The 27,965-nt window shown below is 32.6% G+C and overlaps 4 protein-coding genes across 5 annotated transcripts; 2 read left to right on the top strand and 2 right to left on the bottom strand.

The window, feature by feature from the left end:
* Positions 1-7,839: 7,839 nt before the first annotated feature.
* Positions 7,840-15,336, bottom strand: FK (Ergosterol biosynthesis ERG4/ERG24 family). Of its 2 annotated transcripts, none has more exons than XM_088124500.1 (13): positions 15,003-15,336; positions 14,764-14,898; positions 14,581-14,651; positions 14,253-14,325; positions 13,253-13,344; positions 12,429-12,476; positions 12,168-12,288; positions 12,029-12,075; positions 10,803-10,884; positions 9,984-10,060; positions 9,781-9,900; positions 9,088-9,162; positions 7,840-8,228 (listed from the first exon to the last, which is right to left on the bottom strand). In XM_088124500.1, exons 1-13 carry the CDS (start codon positions 15,048-15,050, stop codon positions 8,075-8,077), a joined length of 1,143 nt encoding a protein of 380 aa, XP_087980626.1. In that variant the 5' UTR covers positions 15,051-15,336; the 3' UTR covers positions 7,840-8,074. The 2 variants fall into 2 exon arrangements, with proteins under 2 accessions (XP_087980626.1, XP_022144726.1); XM_022289034.2 differs by having other exon boundaries at positions 14,253-14,309; positions 14,781-14,898; positions 15,003-15,332.
* A 1,968-nt stretch (positions 15,337-17,304) lies between these two features.
* Positions 17,305-22,114, top strand: HD2C (histone deacetylase 2C). The gene is made up of 10 exons (XM_022289059.2): positions 17,305-17,492; positions 18,409-18,479; positions 18,557-18,768; positions 18,912-18,925; positions 19,026-19,070; positions 19,145-19,320; positions 19,880-20,008; positions 20,122-20,212; positions 21,325-21,463; positions 21,839-22,114. The coding sequence occupies exons 1-10, from the start codon at positions 17,480-17,482 to the stop codon at positions 21,900-21,902; spliced, it is 954 nt and encodes a 317-aa protein (XP_022144751.1). The 5' UTR covers positions 17,305-17,479; the 3' UTR covers positions 21,903-22,114.
* Positions 22,115-23,820: 1,706 nt separating this feature from the next.
* LOC111014321 (Thioredoxin superfamily protein) lies at positions 23,821-24,756 on the top strand. Its single transcript, XM_022289003.2, has one exon. The coding sequence runs from the start codon at positions 23,912-23,914 to the stop codon at positions 24,596-24,598; it is 687 nt and encodes a 228-aa protein (XP_022144695.1). The 5' UTR covers positions 23,821-23,911; the 3' UTR covers positions 24,599-24,756.
* Positions 24,757-25,224: 468 nt separating this feature from the next.
* LOC111014319 (glucomannan 4-beta-mannosyltransferase 9) lies at positions 25,225-27,912 on the bottom strand. Its single transcript, XM_022289002.2, has 7 exons — positions 27,261-27,912; positions 26,711-27,173; positions 26,485-26,621; positions 26,278-26,391; positions 25,997-26,196; positions 25,708-25,905; positions 25,225-25,584 (listed from the first exon to the last, which is right to left on the bottom strand). Exons 1-7 carry the CDS (start codon positions 27,576-27,578, stop codon positions 25,422-25,424), a joined length of 1,593 nt encoding a protein of 530 aa, XP_022144694.1. The 5' UTR covers positions 27,579-27,912; the 3' UTR covers positions 25,225-25,421.
* Between the last annotated feature and the right edge of the window lie 53 nt (positions 27,913-27,965).

The raw sequence follows: 27,965 nt of genomic DNA on the forward strand, positions 1-27,965 counted from the left end.
AAGATTTTGTTCGTTTGCTTTCGTTAGGTTTAATTTAAAGTTTTTTTTTTAAATAATAAAATCTTGGAAGTGAAAATAAAAGCAATTACAATAGGAGTAGTATTGTATGTTTTGCATGTTTTGCATGTTTTTTTCTTGTGAAAGATTTTCTTTCTTGTAAGAACAAACCTACCATATGAAAAATAAATCTGCTATACGTGGCCAACATATAGGGATGAAATATAATATTATTAAAAGAAAAAGTTCCTGTATATTTGAGTATTAAGATTGTATGCCATCATAACTGATTTAATTAAGATTTTGATAGATTATTCTAGTTAAATTTAATTTAAGGTTTTTGATTTTTTTTAATTCTATCTTTTTTATAACCGATTTTTCTTTTAAGATTTTTTTTATATTTTATGGTTAAATTTGATTTAAAATTTATTTAAAAAAATATGTTTTTTTAATAATTGATTTGTTTTAAGATTTTGCTTTCGTAAACTTTAATTTAAAGTTTGTTTTTTTTTTTCAAATAATAACATCTCGGAAGTGAAAATAAAAACAGTTACAATACCTGCATATGTATGTTGGCCACGCAGGATTTTTTTCTTGTAAAAGATTTTTTTTTAAAAAACAAACCTACAATATGTATTGCATGTTAGCCATGTATATGAGATTTTTGGACCCAGTTACCCCTCTCGTTTCTTAAGAGACGTGTTTTGTGGAGAATATATATAATTTTTTTTTCTTTTTTAGTATGTTTTGTGGGAAATATATTGGTGAATGTAGTTTAAGAAAAAAACATTATTAAAAAAAAGTTCTCGTATTATTATTAAGATTGTATGCGATCATAATCAATTTATTGAAGATTTTGATAGATTATTTTAGATAAATTTTATTTAAGGTTCTTGATTTTTTTTTAATTCGTCTTTTTATAGCCGATTCTTCTTTTAAGATTTTGTTATATTTTATGGTTAAATATGATTTAAATTTTGTTAAAAAAAATAGGTTTTTTTAATAATTGATTTGTTTTAAGATTTTGTTTGTTTATTTTTGTTAAGTTTAATTTAAAGTTTGCGTTTTTTTAAATAATAACATCTTGGAAGTGAAAACAAAAACAGTTATAATACCCACAGTACGTATTGTATGTTGGCCACGTATTGCAGGTGTTTTTTCTTGTGAAAGATTTTTTTCTTCTAAAAACAAACTGGCCATGTATAGGAGATTTTTGTACCCAGTTACAACATTATTAAAAAAAAGTTCTCATATTAAGTTTGTATGCGATCATAACCGATTTATTTAAGATTTTGATAGATTACTTTAGTTAAATTTAATTTAAGGTTCTTCAGTTTTTTTTTTGATTCATCTTTTTATAATCTATTTTTTCTTTTAAGATTTTGTTATATTTTATGGTTAAATTTGATTTAAAGTTTGTTTAAAAAAATATGTTTTTTTTAATAATTGATTTGTTTTAAGATTTTGTTAGATTGTCTTTTGTTAGTTTAATTTAAAGTTTGTTTTTTTAAAAAATAATAAAATCTTGGAAGTGAAAAAAAAACAGTTATACTTATTATATGTTGACCATATATAGGAGATTTTTTTACCCAGTTGTCCATATTTGTGGATAATATATTGGTGTAAGTAGTTTAAGAAAAAAAAAACTATTAAAAAAAAGTTCCCCTATTAAGAATGTATGCAATCATAACTTATTTATTTAAGATTTTGATAGATTATTCTAGTTAAATTTAATTTAATGTTCTTGATTTTTTTTTAATTCATCTTTTTATAATCAATTTTTCTTCTAAGATTTTGTTATATTTTATAGTTAAATTTGATTTAAAGTTTATCTTAAAAAAAGCATTTTAATAATTGATTTGTTTTAAGATTTTGTTAGATTCTTTTGGTTTCCTTTAATTTAATGTTTGCTTTTTTTAAATAATAAAATCTTGGAAGTGAAAATAAAAACAGTTACAATACATGCATTACTTATTGCATATTGGCCATTTTTATTGCAGGATTTTTTTTTTTTTTTTTTTACAAATTGTCTCACAATAGACAAAATGAGATACGTATTGTATGTTGATCACGTATTGTAGGTTTTTTTCTTGTGAAAGGTTTTTTTTTTCTTGTAAAAACAAACCTACAATACATATTGCATGTTGGTCATGTATAGGAGCTTTTTTTACCCGGTTACCCATTTCTTTAAGAGACGTGTTTTGTGGAGAATATATTATGAAAGTAGTTTAAGAAAAAAAACATTATGAAAAGAAAAAGTTTCGAGTATTAAGATGGTATGCAATCATAACCTATATATTTAAGATTTTGATAGATTATTCTAGTTAAATTTAGTTTAAGGTTCTTGATTTTTTTAAAAATTCATCTAATTATAATCAATTTTTCTTTTAAGATTTCCTTATATTTTATGGTTAAATTTGAATTAAAATTTGTTTAAAAAAAGTTTTTTAATAATTGATTTGTTTAAAGATTTTGTTGGATGGTTTTTGTTAGGTGTAATTTAAAGTTTGTTTTTTTCTAAATAATAAAATCTTGGAAGTGAAAATAAAAACAGTTACAATACCTACGATATGCACATTGCAGCTCGAACTCGCTCTCTCGGATTCCCAGTTTAGTTCGAGGTCAGAAATCATCGTACCTATGGGTGGTAGTCCCGCTAATCTCGCGACGGTTACACCCGTTAATCACGGGACCGTCGGTTACACCCGACAATCTCGGGACTGACGGTTACACCCAATAATCACGCCGCTAATCACGCCGCTGACAGTAGCTCACCTCGGCCCCCACCGAGCTTCTCGGTAGATCGGACCTCGGCCCCCACCGAGCTTCTCGGTAGATCGGACCTCGGCCAGGTTCACCTCGGCCCTCATACTTAGCATCTGTCAACGCTAGTGGTGGTGATCTCGGCGGTCCGAGCTGGGCATGACTCATGGGTCATCTTGGAGCACCAATAGGGATCCTCCACGTGTCCAGGGTATTCTTTTCCCAAACACCTACAATACTGTATAGTATGTTGGTCACCTATTGCAGGTTTTTTTTTTATGAAATGTTTTTCTTGTTGTAAAAAATAACTTACAAACATACCATACGTATTGCATGTTGGCTATGTATAGCAGATTTTTTTTCTGAAAAAAAAACTGCAAGGCCAACCTGTATGGATATTGGGATTTATAAAAAAATAATAAAAATAACTCAGTTACCCATGTCATTTCTTGAAGAGACGACTCACTATTTTCATTATTCTTGAATATAGTTTTGTGGAAAATATATTGTTGAAAGTAGTTTAAGAAAAAAGAAACATTATTAAAAAAAAGTTCTATAAGATTTTTGTTAGATTGTTTTTTTGTTAAGTTTAATTTAAAGTTTGCTTTTTTAAAAAAATAATAAAATCTTGAAAGTGAAAATAGAAACGGTTACATTGTCAGGTTTTTTTGTGAAATGTTTTTTTTCTTGTAAGACATATTGCTTGTTGGTCATGTATAGCAGATTTTTTTTTTTACTTGTAAAAAAAATCTACAATATGTGGCCAACATGTAGGGATGATCATTTCTTCAAATTTTGGGATTTAGAAAAAAAAAATAAAAACTATTTATCCATGTCGTTTCTAAAGATGACCTACTATTTTCTTGACATTATTCTTGAATATTGTTTTGTGGATAATATATTGGTGAAAGTAGTTTTAGGGAAAAAAAACATTATTAAAAAAAAGTTCCTATATATTTGAGTATTAAGATTGTATGCAATCATGATGATATAGATTTTTTATTTTTTTAAAATTCATCTTTTTATAATCAATTTTTATTTTAAGATTTTGTTATATTTTAGAGTTAAATTTAATTTAAAATTTATTTTAAAAAAATAGATTTTTTAATAATTGATTTGTTTTAAGATTTTGTTAGGTTGTTTTAGTTAAAGTTTTATTCAAAGTTTGTTTTTAAAAAAAAATATTAAAATCTTGGAAGTGCCATGTATGGGTAAGGAGATTTAAAAATAAAAATAGTTACAATACCTATCGTAAGTATTGCATGTTGGCCACGTATTGCATGTCTTTTTTTTATTACAGGTCTGTTTTTCAAGAGACAACCTGCGATATACGTATTGCATGTTGGTCACGTATTGCAGTTTTTTTTTTTCCTTGTAAAAGGTTCTTTTCTTGTAAAAAAGAAACATGCAATATGTATTGCCTGTTGGACATATATTGCAGGTTTTTTTCCTCGTAAAAAAAAATCTGCAATACATAACCAACATGCAGATGGTCGTTTCCTCAAACATGTTGGGATTTAGAGAAAAAAAAAACAATTTATCATTTCTAGACATATTAATTATTTTCTAAACATCATTCTTGAAAATAGTTTTGTAGTTAATATATTGGTGAAAATAGTTTAAGAAAAAAACGTTATTAAATAAAATCTCATATATATGAATATTAAGATTGTATGCAATCGAATATTAAAAAAAAATTATTGTATGCAATCATAACCTATATATTTAATTGAAAAAAAATATACAAAATACATATGATTAGATTTATAAGATATGGTTGGAAACGTGTCCCATTGTAAATTGGATAAGATGGGACACTGAAAATTATAAAGACTGTGTCCCAAAAAAAAATCTAGTAGGCTTTCAAAACCCTTTAAAATAATACCATTTTTTTTTTATAAATAGATTTGTGGGACCCATTAACTATCTTTTTAAAATTATTAACTATTTTTTTTCCTGATCTTTGAGGAAAGTCAACTCAAGTTATTTTATTTTAGTTATTAGCGACGGCTCAACTAATAAAATAATTTTAAATTTAAATTTCCAGGTAAAGTTTAAGAACAAAATGGTTTTTTTTTTATCTTCAAAATTATGAATTAGTTTTTTTTTTATGTCACAAACTTATTTGGTAGAGTGGTTTTTTTAAATGATTTTGAAGGAAAAAAGGCTGTAATTGAAGTGTTTAGATTTATTTTTGCGTGTTTTCTTTCAGGTTTCAAATCTCATTTAATTTAATCTATGAATCTTTTTTTCGCATAAAATATGAGATAGAACAATCTATGATTAGAATAATTATATATGAAAAATAAATATTTTGAAACATAATTTATAAAATCATCAAATGCAGCTTGTTATATGTGTCTCAAAAAATTTTAAATATTATTTTCAAACATGTACAACATTCTTAAATTGTTCAATTTTCATGCATAATTTTATATCGTATATATTATTTTTCTCTTTTGAATTTATATAATTCAAAATTTTTATAATCCTTGAGATGTAATTTCTACCACAATCTCTATTTTTTTTTCTTTATTATGATAGGTTTTTTGGTACTTATTTATTTTGTGAAGGTTAAACATCAACCGTAACAGAATGAGTCTTTATTGTTATGTTTTTTTTATACAATTCACTTTTTATTATATCAAAATATTTATAAGATGTATGTATTTATTAAAAATAAGAGAAATAAAAAGTGTTCGATAAATGAGATTTATTTTATTATTTGAAATTATAATTAAATTAAATAATGATTTTTGTAATGATTAAAGTTTTAAAACTTGATCATATACAAGTTTAATTACTTTATATTTACTTCTCCCATGCCCACCACCATCATTTCCACCTTTTATGGAAAATAATTATTTACTACCTAAAATAATTGAACATAACACCATATGTATGTATGTTCGTTATTCATCAGAAACAAAGACACAATTTTTAAAATTTTCCAAAATTGTCAACTTAAACATAGCTTCAATAATTAAGATATTATCTCTGATCGAAAACGATCATGAGTTTGAATCGTCGCCCTACATGCTATACTTAAAAAATAAGTTAAAATTGAATGTGAACTAAGAAATGACGACAATCAAATCAAACAAGTTAAAATGTAGTAGTTTATTTTTTTTATTTTATAAGGACAACCATTGGTATTTAACTTTAATTTGAACACGGTAAAAAAAATTTTGGAAGAGATAAAGATTTTTCTTAATATAATAAAATGAGAGCCAGCTTGAGCATAGTTTAACTGTTCAAGACATCGATTTTCAATCAAAAGGACATGAGTTCGAATAAATCTCCCCTCCAAATGTTGTAATAAAAAAAAGGAATAAAATGAGAAATAATGTTTTATAAAAAAGAAATCATTGAATATAATTAGTGCTTTATTACATCCATTATGTATTTGATAGTACTTTATTTATTCAATTGTGTAGTGATTATTTCTTTGTTTCAAAAAATAAAAAATAAAAGAGTGTAGTGATTTTTCTTTTATAAAAAAGTTAAAAGAAAATTATAAATTGGGAGGCAGAGTTGATGGAAGGAAGAATTTCAACATAGGAATCAATGCAACCTTTACTTTTTTGAAGGCAGAGAATCTGTGTCTTTGAGTGGAATTTACACTCAGAATTTCTCTCAAGGAATAAATTCCTTAAAAAAATAATTCATAAATAATTACGATTTAAAATATACTTGTTTAAAGCGTTTCAGTTTAAACGTTTCTAATCTGACTTCTATCAATTACTATTGAGTTATGCTTACGTTGGCACACATAATTACGTCCATCATTTGCAATAAAAAAAAATCATAACTTGTATTTTAAACAAGGATAAAATACACTGTTGGTTCATGAAATTTAGATTTAGTGAGTTTAATAAATCATCATTTTTGCTTTTGAGATTCAATTTAGTTTTAATTAATGCTTGAAATTTCAGATGTGACGTGTTTTAATTGAGTTTTTAATTAGTTTATGAGGTTTGAATTTAGTTTCTAATGGGTCATTGAGTTGAATTAACCGTTAATCGACCTGATGAGATAACGACGTAGTAGCTAACATATGTTTGACTAGACTTTGGCGATATGCAATTTTTAAATGAGCAGAAAATTTTTATTATTCTTTATTCTCTTTTGCCTTAGTGACATTTTTCTCGACATCCAATCAAATTTTCCTATTCATTCATCTTTTGTTTAACATTTAAATTGACTAAGTTCTAATTTATACTGTGAATCAACAAGTTTCTCGACAGCCAATCAAATTTTCAACGCTCGTATTAAATCATTTATGCAATCTCTCATTGTCTAGTCAACATATATTAACTGCCACACCATCGTTTTGTTAAGTTGACTACCAGTCAACTCAACTCAATAACCAATTAGAAAACAAACTTAAACCTTAATCATGGACTAAATGTGTCACATTTGAAACTTAAGAACAAAATAAAAACTAAAAAGTATATTTTACCATCTAAACAATATATATTGAGTTTGATATCGAATTAAGTAAAACTACATATGAGAAAAATTTTGAAAATCAAAAGAAAGATTTTAAACCAGCAAAAAGATAAATAAGAAAGTTGAAGAACCAAAATTGGATTCAAATCAATATACCTATTATTGTAAAATAGTTCACCTTCGCATTCATTAATTATTTTGTTTGGAGTTTGTAGATTTAAGCTTCATAATATGATGTAATAGAAATCAACAATGGCCAACATGAGTTTAGCTCAACGGTAATTAGCATATCGATCTCCGTAATTTATAAACATATTTAATCTCTCATCGGTTTATATATATGAGAAATTTCATAAAAATTTTCACGATAGAAACTAAATCGTTACAAACTTTAAATTACAAGAACAAAATTTTTAAATTTTTACATGGTTCAATGATTAAATTGTTACTAATTTGAAAGTACTAAGATTACACAGTTACACTAAAGTTAGAAAGACTAAATTTTTACTTCAATAAAAAATATTAGGAACCCAAAGTATTTTTTAACTTTTATATATAAAAAAGCTAAAACGAGCCTAGCTTGGCGGTAAATGGTATATACCTCGAAACTTTTATATATAAAAAGGATGATAATAAAGACGTTAATATTTATACCCATTGTCACAAAAATTTCCAACAATTCTAGAAAATGAAGGGCAGGGCAGACCAAGTTAAGACAGAATGAGCAGACAAGAAATAACTTAACATAGACCTTGTAAACTACAAGCAATCCATGTACCTAAAAAACATGTGAAAGTTGTGTTCTAAACAAGCATAGAAGAAACAACACCCAACAAGATGAATACGAACATCTGCGTAGATGCTAATAAACATAAGGCAGTATTCTCCAAGGGACGAGTTTGGTATACTCTGCCCAAACGTCTTTATATTTCTCAGCACAACGAGCTTCGTCTCGTCTCTCTCTCCATATTAGCAGAATGAGGAGATACATAGGATAAAAGTATGGCATTGGGGAGCTGCAAAAATGAAAGGGAGATTTATCTTCATGGGTTTGGTATTCTTTCTTCCTTTTTTGTTTGGTTGGTAAAAATTAAAATACATTTTTTGGTTTCTAGTCGTTCTAAATGGTCCTTCAACTTAATTGATCGTTAGTCAACTAATAGAAATATGACGTGAACATCATTTGTTGATTGGGCTATGATTACGTGGCAAAATATATTAGTTTTATATTTTTTTTTTTTGTTGTCATGTGACGTGGGAAATGAAGTTGCATCTCCTTCCCTCTCCTCCCTCATACTTCTTCTCCGGTGAACTACCGCCACCGTGTCTCCGCACCCTCATAGCTCCTCTCTCCTTCTCCGACAAACCACTTTCTGTCGCCGTTGCCCCATCTAGAATGAAGTGGAACAAGACCCTCATTACGAGGAGTTTCGTTCCAGATCTGGAACGAAGATTTCTCGTTAATGAGGGAGGGTGGTCAAAGTGGAGATGGGACGGCGGTTGAAAGATACAGCAATGGCTATGGCGGTTTTTTGGAGAAAGAGAGGAAGTACGAGGGAGAAAGGAGGAGAGGGAAGAAGGGGAAGTGGGGAGGAAGAAGATGCCACATCATTTGCGACATCATAAGATAGTAAAGAACAACAATATAAAATTAATATATTTTGCCACATAACCATAGCCACGCCATTTTTCTCTTAGCTGAGCAATGGTCAATTAACTTTTAGGATCATTTAGAACCATTTTTAAAATCTCATAGATTAAAAGTATCCGTTTTGAAACATCAGGACTAAATATACACTAAATTCAAACGAAAGTATATTTTGCAATTTTTGTTTCGTTCCCTCTCTTATTGAGAAAGAGAAACCACAGAATTACCTTATCCCACATGGTAAGCTGAAAGAAAGTGCAAGCAACAAGTCTCCAAGGTAATTACAGTGCCGCGCAATTCCCCTGTTCGAGAATAAGTATATATAAGAAAATAAGAAACAATACCCATGGTTCCAAATTTATAATACCTATTCCGATTTCAGACAATAAACAACATCAAAAGATTTCTAATTCCGATTCCATAAAATTTATAGTAAACAACGTTAAAGGAATAACATTTTCAATTCGATTAATTTCGTTCCGATTCCTTGTAAGTAAAAATAATGGGGTCTTCATAACATCTCCATTTCTCAATTCTCATTTATTGTTTCTAGACTTTTCGTTTCTCATGTCTAATAAATGTTTCTAAAATTGTATATAAATTTTGAATATTTTATTTCAAGAAACTGTTTTTCAAGAATTTTTTTTAATTTTTTTAATTTTAAAATATGAAATAACAACAAATTCTTACCAGACACATTCTTCTTTCTTTCTTAGAAAATAGAATCAGGAAACAAAAAAGTGGGAACAAATAACCCAAAACAAACTATCAGAAAATTTCCATCCCCTCTCCTGAAGAGTCTATTAAGGACAGAAGTTGATCATCCAAATAATTTCTTGGTTTTCTTTTAGTTTTTAGAAGAAATATATGTGGAAGTTATGCCTATGATGACAAGTAAATCAAAGAGATGAAAATCTTACCAATAACCAGAAACAAGCAACTTCCCTCCGACAACTTTCGGAGGCCTACCCCATATAAGCGCTTTGTTGTTCTTTTTAAACATGTGTTTCTGCTTGTTAGATCCTCTAAACACAGCATATCTGCCCAAAATAGTACACAAAAAGCGTTTAGCAAACCTTCATGACGAGAAAAAGAGTGTCATAAGCCACGTCATGGTACCTACCCCATTATAAAGACTAAACAGTTAGCTATGGTAGCAGCTGTCGTTAACTCTGCCTTGTTTGTCAAAAGCCACCAACCCTATAAAACAAACACAGACAGTCTTTTCCAGAAAACAAGTCTTACAAAGTTTAGGTATATTAGTGGATTTTCAGGTATGCATCGACAAAAACTTCCCTGAATATGAACACAATGTTATTATCCTTACAATATACATATAGAACTTGCATATAGAAAAAGAAAATATATATATATATATATATATATATATATATATATATATTTGACATGAAACAGTGCTTGAGTTAAGCTCTAAAAGATAAATTTAAGGATGAAAACAAAAACAAGATCTTTCAGAATTTTTGAAGTCTTTTGAGTAAATTATGAAAGATAAAGGAGGTCTTTGTGGGAAGCTCTTGAGTATTCTTTTTGGTTGTGCTTTCATGGGGTTTTTAACATTAAAAAAGTTTTGTGAGGAAGAAGATCAATTTGCAAGTTCTTTCTAGTGGGGATGTTTTCTTGTATTTTACGGTTTTTACCTAGTGTTCTTATAGTTTTTTTTCCTTGTTTTCTTTATGTACGAAGTGACTTTGTACATTCCTAAAAGAATTTTTTCACTTGGTAACTTTTCACCTTTTAATGAAGATCGAGTGCATGCACATGATTATAGGTGTGTTCGGCATGCCTTTTAAAGTGTTTTTAGAGAAACCATTTGCACAATTTTCTTCCAGAAGTCTTAGAAAAAGAGCATCACACTTTCTCAAAAGACATCCCACAAATCAAGTGGCAGTAGAAAAAAATTGGTAAACTACTTCATCATTACCTGAATACTAAATGTAAAAGGAATCCAAACAAGATCTCCAAATACCAGCATGAAGCCTAATCTCTCAGCAATTATGTCCCATCTACAAAAGACAAACCATTCCCCAATATTCAGTCTGATTGCACATAATCACAAGTGTAACGAAGTGAGTGTGTGCTTAAAAGGTATAATGAGCACAATTCGTATGAAGACAATAAATAAGAATTCGTGATGCCACAAAATCGAATGAAGACTATTTTCGATATTCAAGCAGAGGTTTTATTCGTAGCATAACAGAGACCAGTCGTTTGAAATGAAACATAGAAGAAGAGTGATAAAAATAAAACACATTTTTCATACGATGTATTCCAGCTTTTGGTTAGTGCGAGTTTGAGGAGAATTTTAAAAATAGTGCTTTTAAGTGAGAAGTATTTCTTCAACTTCAATAAGCATTTTTTGAATAAGTACTAATTAAGTGTTTCTCCTAGTACTTTAAATATTTTTACAATTTTTAAAATCACTTTTCATCATTTAACCAAACACCATAAATTTTTGTTAACCTTTTAATGGGTTAAAGTCACATTTTACTCTTTCAAAAATTATTGTAAACTTTTCCTTAGTTGAAGAGCATAATCAAATTCTGATAGGAATGTCTTTTGGGATAATTGGGTTTATTGATAGAATAGTAAGGAAATATTAGTAATTAGTTAAGGAATTGGTTAGTAGAGATTTGTTATAAATAGAGTGATGGGAGAAAGGATGAAGGTAGACAATTGTTTAGTGTGGTTTAAGCTTGAGTAAGAATACTCAAGGGAGGGGAGCGTCCAAGTACCTTTAAGGCTTTAATTACTTAGACAACTTTTGTAGTCCTTCTATCCTTTAATCTTTCAATATATTTTAGCTATTTGGTTTCTATTAGATTCATCACTGTCTCCAAGTAACCAATTAGGGTAAACAAAATTTTAGAAGCCAGATAATATGGATAAGATTTAGAGTCTCCAAACACCTCAAACAGAGAATTATTATAATAACAATAAGCACAACTAGGATTAGACAAGAAATGGTAGTCTAAGATAGCAACATATAAGCTTCAGCTCTTAGATTGCTAGAACATTTTTACAGATGCCATCCAATTTTTTTGACATGAAACTTCACCACTTAAAGCTACTTGCTACACTGCAAAGAAACTGAGGTAAGAAGCATTTCAAATATATTGCGAGTCAAGAAGGATCTGAAAGCACACTTACGTGGAGGTCATGTACTCCTCGTGAACGAAATAGTCCAAGACATATAACTGAATACCATTTTAGACCAAACGCCCAATTATTAGAGGCCACCAAAATAAACATACAAAAAATGAAGGAATACTTTGGACGATCAGTTTACCGCACAAAATGTCTGGTAGAGGATCATGGATTGGCTCAAGGTGGTGTTTAAAACACTTCTTGCAAGAACTGATAGGTTAATCAGTAGCCAGCCCATCATTCCAGCTCTAACAAAGAAAAATCTACATGAAGAATTTCAGCATTCTTGTTAACATAGACAATAATACCACCAAAGTGAAACTAAACAAAAACTTGTATGAGTATTAAACTAATGACGTTATTCATGCATGGCACACCGAAAAAGTTAGAAAAAGTTGCATACTTGAGGTCAATGCCCAAAAAGTGAGGATTCAACTGTATACCAAACCACCTATTAAGCAAGCAGCATAAGACGGCGATATTAAGATAAGTGGTCAAATCAAATTTCTAGAACTTAGCAAACAAAAATTTAACACTTAATTTTTGGAAGATAATAAACAAATTTGAGGATATATCCAAATTAAACCATACTGATTTACAAAAATAAAAGCAAAATTTTCTGGGATAGGAGATTGAAATAAAGAATATAAAGATGAATGATCGTCCTTTCTCACAGATCTCTCAAGGTACTTACATTCTAGTTGTAAACTACCTTAACTAGTAACCTTTCTGAAACTCAAATAGTCTTTCACAACCAACGATAGAACTAGAAAGCTCTGTGATATATAATCATGCAACACTAACAGGCATTTAGCTAAGAAACAAGCTGAAAGTCCTAAAGTCGTACATGGTATGCCTCGGTAATTTAATTCTAGCTATTACATTTAATAGATTACTCAATAGAATAGAGAAGTAAAATTTGGTGTTCATATATGTTATGGCAATATGTACAATAACTGAAGAAATTCATATTTCTCTCCATCTCTTTTTAGAAGGGTAATATATAAAGATTCTTAAAACCAATCTTTCTTTTACATCTATAATGTGGAAATGACAACGTTAATGAGAAGAAAAATAAAACCAATTATATGCAAGGAATTGATTTCTTAACATTATGCACTTGATTCCTTACTTGATTTAAACATCTCAGCTGAGCAAACAAACCACAAAATGAGATTCAATTACATTAAACATATATAGAAAAATGATCTAAAATTGAAAAAGTACCAATCATGAATAAGATTTCCTGTGATACGAGGCTTTAGAGAAGAACTTTCACTACTTGAACTGTATCCAGCAACACAGAGTAACAATGTCGCCTGAAAGTGAGAAATTAAGTAGAGTTTAAAAAGGGGAGTTAAAAATGAAAAGTAGTTGATAATAGAAGATCAGAAGACTCAAAGACCAAACTTGACAAACAATGGAAAGGACATGTTAATAAGAATGTTCTCTTAGTAAAAGAATGATGGTATTGGTATTGCATGTTACTGATAATTGAGTAACATCAATTTTTTACATGATGGTTCGGGATTTGGGGACATAGAAACAAGTCTATCGATGGCCATCATAGGAAATCTTCCAAGGAACAGTTACAAGCCAACTGAATCTCAAAATTAACTCCACTTGTAACATATAGAAGGTCCTCTCAGAATTAAAATGGAAACCTTAAGAAACCACTTAGCATATTGAGGTACAGAACTAGTTACTTCGTGTTGATAGGGAAGCTTGTCAACACGATAAAAATAACCACCTGATAGTCAGTGGTCAATGTCTATCGTATAAAGAGAATGAGAGGGGTGGGAAATGATCAGCAAGTACATACGAAGATTATTGCATTGGGGCCCATGTGGCTTTTATGATGTAGACTTCAGTAAATACGAGAGGAATAATTTAAGTGCATCGCTTAGGCTTAGAGGGTTTTTTTTTTCTTTCTTTTATTTGTTAGATATACTTTTGGCTTAGTAGAAATTAGAGCTCTCGGAATCTCTCTTGGCTTGTACCTCTCTATTATCGAAGAATTATTCTCTATCCACCCACAGGGCCACACCATTTAAATCTCAAAAGGAAAGAGGTAAGAGTAAAACGTCAACAGGGATGTTGGCAGGATATCAAAAGACCACATCTACTGGAGAAAGATATCAGTAAATATCATAGTTCAAACAAAAATATGTTCAACAGGACAAAAGTTAGCTCTGTAGCAAATAGTTCAGATGTTTAACTCCCATACCAGGAAACTAAACCAGAAAGTTGCTGATAGCAGCTCCAGTCCTCTATCTGATATTGCCTGCATATAAGTTGTACTAACACACTAATCATCCCAGAACAGTCATCTCAGCAGGAAAGGCACGTATCAAAGTATCTTCTGTCCAATTGATATCAATAATTTATGTGTTGTGAATCAAATTAATATTCAAGCATAAATAACCTATCAGTTTAAGCTAAACATTGTTTTGAGTTTTGTGGTGATTTAAGAATAATTTTTCCGTGAAAGAAAGAAATGTGGAGCCAAACATGTAGAATGATCAATACACGATGAGAAGCAGTGAAACACTTACAGTGGGAGAAATGTAATTCGTTTGAACACCAATCCCAAGAAGGGCGACGAGCACCAAAAGAGAGAGTAGACCTGTAGCAGCAACAAAAAAAAAAAAAAAGACAAGAGGGAGATTCAAATTTCAAAACTCGCCATGGAATTAAACTCTCAGTGATATCAAACTTCATAAACTGCATTGATTTACGTATGAGATAACAGAACCATTGCAGCGATATTGAAGCCTGGTGCGGTCAGGCAAAATCACTCCAGGGATTATTCTTCCCGGCAAAATAGATCCAGCAATCGCCAAGTAAGAAAAGAAGATCAAGAGAATAGCAACCTGATTGCCCAATAACAAATAACAGGAGAATCTCAAACACAGTGAAGTGGAGAAAACATGGTTATAATGGATAGCGGATTCACAGCAAGAGAATCAACACTTACAGCTTCCCAAGAGGGAATTGATGCTTGAAGAAGAAAACCCAGATCCATTTTTCTGAAGAATTGATTCTTCCTCCACCAGATTAACTGGGATTATCTCGCCCGGCTGGAAAGTGACAATTTGCTGTGTTGGGTCTTTGAAAAATGGAGTTGGTGTCTGCTGGAGATTGTCTAATTTGAAGTGTCCGCGGCCTTTCGCTCGAGCCCCGAGTGTGTGTGTCCCTTCTCCTAAATCCACGGTCGCTGGCTCTGGCTGAGCTGCTGAATTTTTAAATTGTCGATCAGCCGGCGGGGACTGCTGGCTGGCTTTCGCTATCTCTTTGGCATTTCTCAAGCTCCTAATACTGAATTCGATATCAATTCTGTACAGTTCGATATATGTCAATTATTATCGAGTTAATCATCATTTGACGTTAAAATTATAATACCCGCCCAATTAAAATAGAGTAGTTATATATTTTGAAAATAATTATGGTTGATGTTTGATTTTTTTTATGTTGTGAACCTTGTTACGTAATTAATTAAATATCTTAATTCAATGAAGTTACTAATTATCTAATTAATTAATATATGTTTGAATTAGCTGTTAATGTAAGTACCACCATTTTTATTTTAGTACAACAAATACAAGATAAAAGATTAAATCTTCGTTCAAAGATTGAGTCCGATTCTTTAAGGGTGGCGTTAAGAAGTCTCTTACCTAGCGCTTGTTTCAATATACAAATTTCATCAAGCAAGAAGGATACAGTACAGTTCATATTTTGGCAAAAATAACGTTGGACTTTCATGAGAGTCGTATTTGACTTGACCCTTAATCATGATCTCTAGGATGCTGAAGATTTGAATGTTTTTTCTTTATCTAAATAAGATATTCCGACCGAAGTTGAAGGAGTAAAGTATTTTAACCAGTTACATAGTTTTACTAAATGAATCAAATAAAATTAAAGTGATATAATGACACTTCACATAATTGTGTGAGTTATTCAATTTTTTTCCCCTCGAGCGAGTTAAAGATCATCAAGTTTCTGTCAATTATCATATTTATTGTATTTAAACACTATTTAAAACCCTCGTTGATTTCCAAAAAACAAATAAACTATTTTTATTTTATTTTATACTTTCTTTATTGTCGGCGCTTATTATTATTGTTTTTTTAAATGATTCAACTAAATAAAATGTTCACATTACTTGCTAGGTTCGTGGTTACTTTTTTTAAAGCCATCGTATTATTATTTTATTGCTATTGATTAATTTACTACTCCAAAACACAAATTTTAAATGGCACGTGTATAATTCCTTATTGTTAGAATTTGATTTTAATTTTGTTTGCATACTTTTAAAAATGTACTGTCTTCTCTTAAATATTTCAAAATGTTAGTATGATGTGACAATTTTCTTACTGGACATCGAGGAAAATGTGCGCCTGTGTTCTAAGTTGGTTAAAAAGGTGATATGTTTTTCATGTTAAGTGAATTTTCTCTCTCTTGCACATCCTCAAAAGTTACTATACTTATGTGATGTGGCAAGAAATTAGAGAGCAAGAGTTGCCCGAAGTATAATACATCGTGACAAGGAGTCCAACCTATAATTCTTTCTGAGTGTTGACCTAAGTTGAAAGATGAGCTTGGTATAACACAATCGCTCCTTAACTCTTAACTTGCCACTAACGCTGAATTTATGTCGATATTCACACGATGTGCTAAGTGGGCAATAAGTGGGACCCACTCAAAAAATATATAAATATGAAGGTAAAGTTCCTGACAAATCTGATTGTTTGCTTCATATTGAGACTAACTTTAACTTTAGAGTATCTTATTTTTGTTTTGCTCGTTATTTTTGTATTTATGACAACACCCAACTTGTAGAACAATCAGCTGAAACATCCACAATTCCAAAAAAGCTAGTATTTTGTTTTTTTTTTTAACAATCTCTCTCATCCTATCCTAAATCTACGCGATTTCATTTGTTATCAAACCTCAAACTACAGTAATAATGGCCCAATTCATCATATATTTTTGCTAGACTTTCTTTTTAAGAAGCACTTTATTGCAATTTCTACATATTCATTATCAATTAAAATTTCAGAAATCTATTAGATAATTTTTTATATTTTATTGGTCATGAAATCTAAAGAACAAGAACTATTAAACATATTTAAATTTTTTAAAGATTAAACATAACTGTAATAAAAAAAAGAAAAAGAGAAAGAAAAAGAAAAACAATATAATTTTTATTTTTATTTTTTTCTAGTCCAACTCAGCAAGTTTTAGAAGACTGCGGTGTTACGCGCATCACTTGATCGCAATTTCCACAGAACTTCACTCTTCACGGCGCTCCCCATTTCATCTCATCATTGCCTCGATAAGGAAAAAAAAGAAAAAGAAAAAAGCAATCGAAATTAAATTTCGCAGAGAAAAAGAAAGGGAAATCGGAAGCAAAAACCCTACCCACGACTTCCCAGTGATCTCTGGTTCTCTCCAATGGAGTTTTGGGGTGATTTTCTCTCTTCCCTTTCCTCCTCTGCTTGTTTTGTTTACTTACTGCTTCTTCTTTATCGGCTTCTGTCACATCTTCCGTATCTTTTTGTTACTCCCTGTTTTCCACTCTCCGTTGGGTGAAGAAGATATGAGACTGGCAGAGAAAGGGATGTTTGATAAGTGGTTTACGTGTTCCTACTGTAGAAATGGTTTAGGGAATTGACTTTTGCTATCTGTTTATGCACTGGGATTTTGCTGTGTGTTGTTGCAAAGGAAATCATAGGAACAAGTTCAATTTGAACTGATATTTATGTTTTAAAGAATCCGTCCCAGTTTCGTTTTTATGTATATGTGATGTGAATTTGAACCTTACAATTCCGAAAGTAGAAGGTTATACTATAAATGAGTGAAGTCGTCATGTCCCGACTGCTCGAATGTTTGTAGACTCTCTTCTCTTTGTAGTGAGGTGATTATGGACGCTGTTGTTTGAACTTTAAAGTGCATTGTTAATTTACCTGTGTTCTGTTTGACAAGATAGGAACACTAAATCCGCAGCCTTATGTTTTTTCTTGTGCTGGTTATTTACTCCTGTTGTTCATGGACGGTTATTTTAGTAATGCCACTAGTTTCAACTATCTAAGGAATTCCTACTAAATCATAATGCGTAAAAGTTCTTTTAGTTTTAACGAATCATTTACGAAAAACTATATTGTTGGAGATGAGAGCTTGAAACAACAATTTCTGCTGGAAATGAAGAGGGGTTTGACTGCCATGTGTCCAGTATTTCTTGGTGAATATGCTGGTGTAATGGTGTTACTACATGTTCTCTTGCATGTCAATGTACCTAATCGAAGCACATTGTTATATGCATATAGAGTAATGTGCTGGCACTACGTTTCCTTATGACCTAGTGGTATCGACATGTTATGCAGGTGCTGAGGTTAAAGTTGGGGAACCTCTCTTGGTGAGTCCTGGGGAGGAGAAGATATTGCATCTGTCTCAGGTATCATCTGTGGGTTAGTTTGTTGGTCTGTTCATAAGAAACATGTAGGCAGTCATTGAGTTACATGTTTTCCACAGGCCTGCCTTGGAGAGTCCAGGGGCAAAGGAAGTGAACCCGTTTTCCTATATGTCAAGGTTGGCAATCAAAAGCTTGTTCTGGGGACACTCTCCTCAGAGAAATTCCCACAAGTGTCCTTCGATCTAGTGTTCGACAAAGAATTTGAGCTATCCCATAATTGGAAAAATGGAAGTGTCTACTTTACGGGATATACATCTCTTCTTCCAGAAGAATATCCTTTCTCCGAATTCTTTGTTGTCTAAGTTTTTATGTTATTTTTCTCTTAAATTCATCTTCATATTATTTAGTTTAATTGCTATATTTGCATTTTCTCGTGTTGTTTCCTTGACTAGTTTGAGTTTTTTTCATCGCCACGGAAGAATCTTCTTGTAAGTTATTGATCAAAACATTGTGAGATTGGTATTATCTTTTAATTTCATTAAAACCAATGAATTAGTTGACCGGTTTGATGCTATTTTTCAAATTCAGATACTGATTCTGAAGAGGATATTCCAGTAGCTGCCGTTGACAATGGTAATGTTTACTCTCTTGTGCATTTGCCATTTTAATTTAGCAACATTAACATAGGCTACAACTGTTTGGTGCAGGAAAGCCTGAGGCACAGCCTAAGAAGGATGCAAAGCCTGATGCTTCTGGAAGTAAGCGAAAGGTGCAGATTGTAGAACCAAACAAAAGTGGCTCTAATTCAATTATTGACAGTAAGAAAAATGATGATACTTCTGACGAAGATGATGATGAGGATGAAGATAGCTTGGACGATGAGGTACTCTTATATGTCATTATGCAGGCTACATACATCTACATGATCTTTTCTTTGCTGAAATATCCTTTTTCGCTGCATTAATTGGGTAAGTGCATTGATGTTTTCAAATTCAAAAAAAGAAAAAAAAAAGAAAAGAAAGAAAGAGAAGAAGAAGATGACACACAGCTCTTGTAAAATATGGAGCAAGAACTTAATTATATTAGCTTTTCTCATTTTCATTCCATGTGAAGCTAGATGCCTGTTCCGTGGTGATACACTTACGATTTCTGATTGAAAGAATTTTGGCTATTCTAATTCGTTTTCTTCTTTGGTTAATGTTAATCCACACCACTTCAATTTAGCCAGTGTTTGTCTGCCTAATCAAGTGTGGTAATTCAACATTTTTCAATCTTTGTTCTGAACAATGATCATAACTCCAGGAGCATAATTTCTTTCCGAGCTACTACTTGATATTTGCTCTGATGTAGGCCATATAAGGAAGTTAGTATCTTAGAATCTACTTTACTAATATGGCCATTGAGTTTTAACTTTTATTACCATCTGTCTTGGTTTTCTTTAGAATGCGAATGGAGGCGAAGAAGATGACACTGACGATGATGAAAATGAGTTTTCTGGGGATGACAGCGACAAAACTGATAATGAGGAATCGGATGACAGCTTGGCAGAGGATGAGCAAACACCGAAAAAGGTACTGGGCTGCCATCTTTCTCTCATCGTTAGAGAAACTTGATTGCATTGAGCTGGAAGTTCTTTTCTTTTATTTGCCATTTTTTAATGAAATAATTGTTGACACCATTGAAGGCTGAGGCAAGCAAGAAGAGACCTCTAGAGTCTGCTAATAAGACACCTGCAGCTGATAAGAAGGCGAAACTCGTTACTCCTCAAAAAACTGGTTGGTTTCTTCTGTCTTTTATGAGAACCTGATTTACTTTCAGATTTTTAGCCTTTATATTAGCCATCATGGTGTGGCCTAGTGGTCAATAAGGGCCAATGTAAATAGTAAAGGGCTTAAAGAGAATGGGTTCAAACCATGATAGTCACCTACCTAGGATTTAGTATCCTACGAGTTACCTTGACATCAAAACGTAGTAAAGTTAGGTTGTTGTCTCGTGAGATTAGTTGAGGTGCGTGAAAGTTGGCTTGGACACTCATGAATATCAAAAAAAAAATTAGCCCTTTATATTGCTGGGTGAAGTCACCAGGATTCTGACAGGTTTCTTCTTACTGATTAATTTGTTCAAGAAAACTACAACTATCAAATTACTGACCAATTCAAGAGGGTCATCTATCTCTCCATGCTACTTCTCAGTCTTTACACATAAAAACAACACTTTGAAATCACAACAAACAACATAAAAAAAAAAAAAGAAAAGGAAAGAAAGAAAGACAAACAGGGATAAACAAAACTAAGGAAGTTAGGGAACTAACTAAAACCCCCCAATATTTCCTAATTTTCCCTTTCTGAAATAAACCTTCAAGACTGGAGGATTAGAAGTTTTTGTTTAAATTAAGCAGTTTTAGTTAGTTTCATGGGTTTGAATGTTATTAAAGTAAGCTGTAAGCTGTAAGTTGGAACTTAGTCAGTTATGTTTATCTACTTTTTTATTTTTTTTTTATGTTGTGTTTTGAACATTTTTGGACTTGTCAAAAAGTCCAATGTTTACTAAAGTATAAATCATTTCATTATGAATGATCATATATCTAATAGAAAATCATGTTATATCGTAGCATGACCAACACTAAAAACTACTTTCAACATAGTATAATGACCACTTCAGAAGGTTTTTTTTTTTAATGTATGAAAGTGAAAAATAGTGTGGAGAGATAGATGCCCTCTCGAATGGGTCATTAGCTTATTGCAACCTAAGTAAAGAGATACCTATCTAATTGCAGTTCCATTAGTGTTTACTACCATCCACCCATAGAGGCAGACTTTGGGGTGAAATTCAAATCCTTGAACTGTTGAACAAATTACTAAGATGGCTTTTTTATTTTTGGTCACAGATGGCAAGAAAGTTGTAGGTCATGTAGCTACTCCTCATCCTTCAAAGCAGGCTGGGAAAACACCTGCTGCTAATGACCAAAATAAGCAGCAGACTCCCAAATCAGCTGGTGGCGCATTCCCTTGCAAATCCTGCAAGAGGTATGTATCTCTGTAATTGCCTTGGGAAATCAAATTGATCACAATTTCTTTACTATTTATGTGCGCCATGTTTTCACTTTCTTCAAAACATTTGAATTCTTAACTAATTTTTAAAAAGTAGATAGAAAAACAGAGAAAAAACCAAAATGGGTATGAAAAGGATCCTTAGTTTTTTATTTTCTATTTTAGAAAAATTATGCCTCCATTTGAATTCTTAATCAAATTTCAAATGCAAAATCACATTTTAAAATTTGGTTTAGATTTTGAGTGTGTTTTTAAAAAGTAGATAACAAAACAAAGAAACAAGTCAAAATAGTTATGATTCGGGATCTAAATTTTCTTTAATTTAATTGTGGGAACACACTTTCATTGAAGGGCATTCGGGTCAGAAGGTGCTTTACAATCCCACACAAAGGCTAAGCACAGTGCTGAGAAGTGAGTGAGCATGATAAATATTTTGAACTGTGTTGGTTTCTCTAATGTGGGATTAACATAGTTTGAATTAGGCTCCATCTGATCAGAGTTATGATACTGGATGGTTGTGAATTTTCTACCCCGACCCCTTTTGATGATGTTTCATTTTCTAAGTGTTCTGGTGTGACTTCAAATCTTATTATTATTATTCTTATTATTATAAGCTTTTAGTGTATAGACACTGGTATTCCTAATGATGGTTCCTCTTAGACATCGCATGTGCTTGTATCGACCCGTGCCAGTGCCAGTAGAATATTTTTTAACAATTATTTAGCTTGACTTTGGCTTATTATTGATGTTTTATTCGTCTTTTTTTTGGTGGTAAAATTCATCTTTCATTTCGAATTAGAATTATTAGTTCGGAGTGAATTAAATCTTCTCGGGTAGGATTTGACTAATGACCAGATGTTAATGGTTGTCTGCTTTACCTCTAAGCTATTGAGGAACAAAGAGAAGTCTTGTAGGAGTTGTTTGGAAATGTTCATATTTTTTGTTTTCGATTTTCGATTTTTGAGAAATATAAGTGTTCGGTGATTGTTCTTGCTTTTTATTTTTAAAAAATGAGGAACATTTTCAAAAAGTGTATTAATTTTATAAATAATAAAATTAAGTTTCTTGATTCTTGTTTGGTTTTTCATGCATAATAAATATTAAAAATAAATGACATACAAAATTTGAATATTTAACTTATAAAATAAATTTCTATATAAAATTTTTACTTTATAAATTTAAAATTATGGAGAACAAGAAATGTTCACCAAATCAGGGTATTGAATTTTTGTGGTGATGTTGGATTTGATACAAAGAAAAATCGACATTTATAGTATTGAAAAAAATTGGCAAAACATAAAAAGTATCAACAAAATATGGTTAAAAGACACATTTCCTCCTTTATTTTTTTATAAAGTAATGATTTAGTCCCCATATTTTTATATGGGTAGCAACTAAAAATTTTAATATGTAATAATTTAGTCTTTATAGTTTAAAATTTTTAACAATTTAGTATCTACTACAAAAAATTCTTATCAAAATTAAGTGTAATTTTTTTTTATTATATGATGATTTAATTTATAAATAAATTTGATCATTCATCGGTTATATATATATATATATATATATATAAAAGGAATTTAACAAAAAAATTTATACGGAGATTAAATTGTTACAAATTTTAAATTTAAAGGACTAAAATGTTACATTATAAATTTCAGAAACTAAATTGTTAATGGATTAAATCGTTACTTTTGGGTTTTGAAAGTTTATGAACTAAATCATCACTCCAATTAAAGTACAGGGACCAAATATGTAATTTAACCATAAAATATCACTTGAAAATAATATTAATATTAATAATTTGTAACTTAAAAATTGTGGAATATTTACCTGATAATTTAATTATTTGTTATTAACTTTTTATTTTTTTTATATATATCTATAGACATTTTATCAATATTTTCATGATATTTCTATAAAATTGAGATCTTAACATTTTCACCGAACAATAATATTACCATATAGACTCGTAAAATTAAATTTTTACTTTTAACCTAGGATTGATATGAGCTTGAAGTTTCCTACCCAACTCTTTGAAGGTTCTCAAAATTTCTCAAAACCTCTCTAGTAGCTCCATCCCAAGCCTCATTCATTATCCAGTGGTTTATTTTTATTCATTTAAAACATTTTTTCCCAAAAAAAAAAAAACAAAACTATAACATCAACCTTATCCAGTGTATTAACTAGCTGTCATAGAGTTGGCTTGAAATTTATTTTCATGAATGAATTTTTAATTGAATTTAAAGTGGTTCATAATTCATTCTTAGTTTTTGCAGAAAATAAAAAGTAAAGGTAAAAAAAAAGAAAAAAAGGCCGGCCCAAATCGTCCAGCCTTCTTTCTTGTATCCTCCGTCGACCAAAAACCAAAACTGAAAGTTGAAACCACTCGAATTTCATCTCTTTCTCCCGTCGACGACAACAATGGCGGCCGCTTTCTCCATTTCCAGGCTCTCTCTCTCCATCTCCTCTTCCACTGCCGCCTCTCTACTTCCACCCAGAGCCTCCGCCCTCTCTCCCAATCTCTCTTTCGCTGCCCTTCCCCTCAAATCCCCCCGCCCTTTTACCCTAAACCCGCTCCGTTTTTCCTCCTCTTCGACCTCCAAATCCACGATCACCGCCGCCATTGCCGTCGGCGACAAGCTTCCGGAGTCCACGTTTTCGTACTTCGACCCGGCCGGCGAGCTCCAGACCACCACGGTCTCCGACCTAACCAAGGGCAAGAAGGCAGTCTTCTTCGCCGTGCCCGGTGCATTCACCCCGACTTGCTCCCAGAAGCACCTCCCCGGCTTCATGGAGAAGTCGGCCGAGCTTAAGGCCAAAGGAGTCGACACAATCGCTTGCATTTCTGTCAACGACGCCTTCGTGATGAAGGCGTGGAAGGAAAACCTGAATGTTAAGGACGAGGTTCTGCTGTTGTCCGATGGGAACGGGGATTTCACTCGGGCGATCGGTTGCGAGCTTGATTTGAGCGACAAGCCGGTGGGATTGGGCGTGAGGTCGAGGCGTTACGCGCTCTTGGCCGAGGATGGAGTCGTGAAGGTCTTGAATCTGGAGGAAGGAGGTGCGTTTACCTTCAGTAGTGCTGAGGACATCCTCAAAGTTATTTAAATGAGATCAGATGAGACAGGACCATAGCCTTTTTCTTCTTTCTCCTTTCTTTTCGTTTGGACGCTACATTTTTCCTTCTGCTTCTTGTTGGTTCACTCACAGGCTAGCAATTTCAATTTAGGCCAATAAAAGGAATAAAAATGCGTCTCTTAGAAGTAGTTTCTGAGTTCATCTTCATGTTTCTGGATTTTGCGTGTTTTTTTTTTTTGATTTTATTGTTCTGGGTTTTATTCTTCATGTTATGTTATGAGGAAGAATGATTAATCTGGAGCACAAATAATCTGTTCGACAAAATGCCTCAAAGGATCCCACCCCAGGACATGAATTTTCTTTACTAAATATGTCACTGCCTCAGCGAGAAGTACATACCATCTTTTAATTTCATCTCCAAAGTTCTTAGATACTTCAATCAAATCACTTCTTAATTCTATTGAAGTTGCTTAAATCCTGTGATGTCTTATTGAATTTATTTAGCAATGAAAAACTTTTAAGGTATTCGTAGTGAGTTAGCAGCTCAGCATACTTGTAGTTGGGTCAAATTTCCAACATTTTTGTGTTGAAACCCCATGCATAACGAGGGAGGGAGGAATTGGATAAAGAAGGGATGAACAGTTCATTCTTGTCTCTTATCCAAAAAAACAGTTTATTCATGTCAAATAAAACTAAAAACAAAAAACAAAAAGCTTCCACAAGTGGAGGAGCCAAAAAAGAAAAGGAAAAAATTTCAGCTCCACCAGCCTCCATTGTCTTTCTTATTTACATCTTCTGCAATCTCCATTCACTTGCTAAAACAAGCACTAGAATCTACATCATGGTTGGGACACTAAGAGCTGGGAACAATAGTGCCAACATACCCAAACCCCACAATGAAAAATGAAAGTGATTGGACAAAAAGGAAAATGAAGAAGTGGTTTTTCCCATAGAACAAATCATAGTATCCACAGAAGAAGAGATAGGCTCCAATCCCAAGCTCCCAAATATGAATTCTGTCAATACATAAAAACAAAGCTCTGGTTAGATGCAGTAAGTAGTTAAAGGAGAGTTAGAAAGAGAGTTTTATTGGATGCACAAGAGGAGAAAACAGAAGTTGGGGAAGAAGTGAAAAGTACCTCTCTCCAATTACACTGAGCCTTGGCTTTTTGGGTGCTTTTGAGGCTGCTTTGCCCTTGAGAATATCTCCTAATTTCTCGGTGACAACCCATTCATTTGCTCGACTACCCTCTAATAGGCCGATGAGGGTGGCCTTGGCTCTGTGTAAGGACATAACATTTTCGAACATGATCCAGAAAACCGTCAAGTGGAATGACCTGAAACAACCCGGTAAAATCTCAGAAGTTGAAACAACGTTACAAAACATAAATTTGACTTCTAACGTTGGAAGTTTGAGAAGAAACATACTTTGGCGTTCCGATGGCATTAATAATGGTAGTTGCCGTAGGAATATACACAGCCCCCCATTTTGGAATCGAAACTTCAGGCACCATAACAGTTGCGGGCAGAACAACACAGAAGAAAAGAAAGGTGTTGATATGGGCTATGATCTTCCTAACGAAGAAGAAGCTATATATCACATACACCTTCTTCCATAATGTCACTCTCTGCAGTAAGAAATTCCCACATCTTATCATTTTGCCCAAAAGCTTAAAACCTTTTATCAGTCTATTATGAGTTTGTGATACCTTATTTCTTGCAATCTCCAAGACCATTTTCCTGAAAAGATTTGCAGGGCCACACGACCACCTGTGCTGCTGAAAACGGAAGGCCTTGAAAGTGCTTGGCAATTCATTTTTAACCTAATGGTATGAAACAATGTTCCATCAGATGTGAGATTTGAATATCGAATATCTTAAGAAGCGAAAGAGATTGTTAGAACTTTGAAAGATAACCTGAAGATCGCCAAGGTATAAGAATTTCCAGCCCTTGAGACTGGCTCGCACGGCCAAATCCATGTCCTCCACCGTGGTGCGATCCTTCCACCCCCCGGCCTCGTTGATTGCCGCAATTCTCCAAACACCTGCCGTACCTGTTCCAATGTTGAGCAATGATTTTAGAGAATGAGAAACTTTGGAGTGCCGACATGAATATATTGCTCAACTTAGAGTTTGTACGAACCATTGAACCCGAAGAAGGAATAGGTCGAGGACCCGACTTCTTGCTCCACTGTGAAATGGTAGTCCAATGACATCTCTTGTAGTCTTGTCATCATGCATTCGTTGGAGTTCACAAAAATCCAGCGGGCTTGAATGAGGGCGAGTTCTGGGTTATGGACAAGGTAAGGAATAGATCGCTGAAGAAAATCAGATTCTGGTTGAAAGTCGGCATCGAAGATGACGACGTAATCGCACTCTTGGGCATAGCTCCGTTTCATGCCTTCTTTCAGAGCACCGGCTTTGTATCCTGTCCGGTTGTCTCTCACTTCGTACTTTATGTTAATCCCTTTGTTTGCCCATTTTCTGCACTCCATCTCCACCATTTCCTTGATCACTGGATCTGTTGAATCATCCAGCACTTGTATGATGATCCGATCGGCCGGCCATGAAAGCCCACAAGTTGCTCTAATCGACCATTGATAGACCTGAGATTAAGATCAAACAGAGTGTGTGAAAGAGAGGAGAGTTTTCAGAGGGGGGAAAACAGAGCAGGAAAAACAGAGCCAGAGCACCTCTTTTTCGTTAAACATTGGGATTTGAACAAGGACCATGGGATAAGCCGAGCTTCCAAGCTCGGAGTCGTCTTTCATCGCTTCCCATTTGAAGCGCTTCTCCGGCGTCCGGCCGAGTAGCTTCACTAGAATGATCACCACGCCCATGTAGATCCTCTCAACGAACTGCACTATCGACAATGTCGTACAGATCACAATCAGGAAGCGAAGCAGGGGAGCGATCAATGGTGCTCTGATGGCCTCCCAGGCCATATAGAGCTCCACCGTAGAAATGCCATTTCCGGGAAGAAGGGCCACCGCAGCCGAGAGCTGATCCATTGTTGAAATTTCCGGCTCTCTCTGTCGAATTTTGTTTTAGTGATCCGATTGAATCCTGGAGAGCCGGAAATGTGGAATGTTGTGTGTTCCTGGTTTCAAAATAGAAGAAGAAAAAAGGGTGGGGGGAAGAAGTTGGGGGAAAAGGGGTTGTTCTGCTTCTGCCACTGCAGAAGCAGAAGCAGAATTAGAATTGAAATCAGAAGCAGAAGAAGAATGGAGGAGGAAGATGTGAAAGGTGTGAGAGTGAAGATGGAGAGGGAAGGTTTAAATAACAGCAGAAGTTGAAGAGAGAGGAGATTTGTGGTTTGAAAATTTCTGTGTTTGAACTATAATTACTCTGCTAATAGTGGTTCTGAGGCCTCTTGCAATTGTTATTAATAGAATGGT

This window comes from Momordica charantia, assembly GCF_013281855.1.
Source record: "Momordica charantia cultivar OHB3-1 chromosome 5 unlocalized genomic scaffold, Mcharantia_2.0 BLBB01000005.1, whole genome shotgun sequence".
NCBI lineage: Eukaryota > Viridiplantae > Streptophyta > Magnoliopsida > Cucurbitales > Cucurbitaceae > Momordica > Momordica charantia.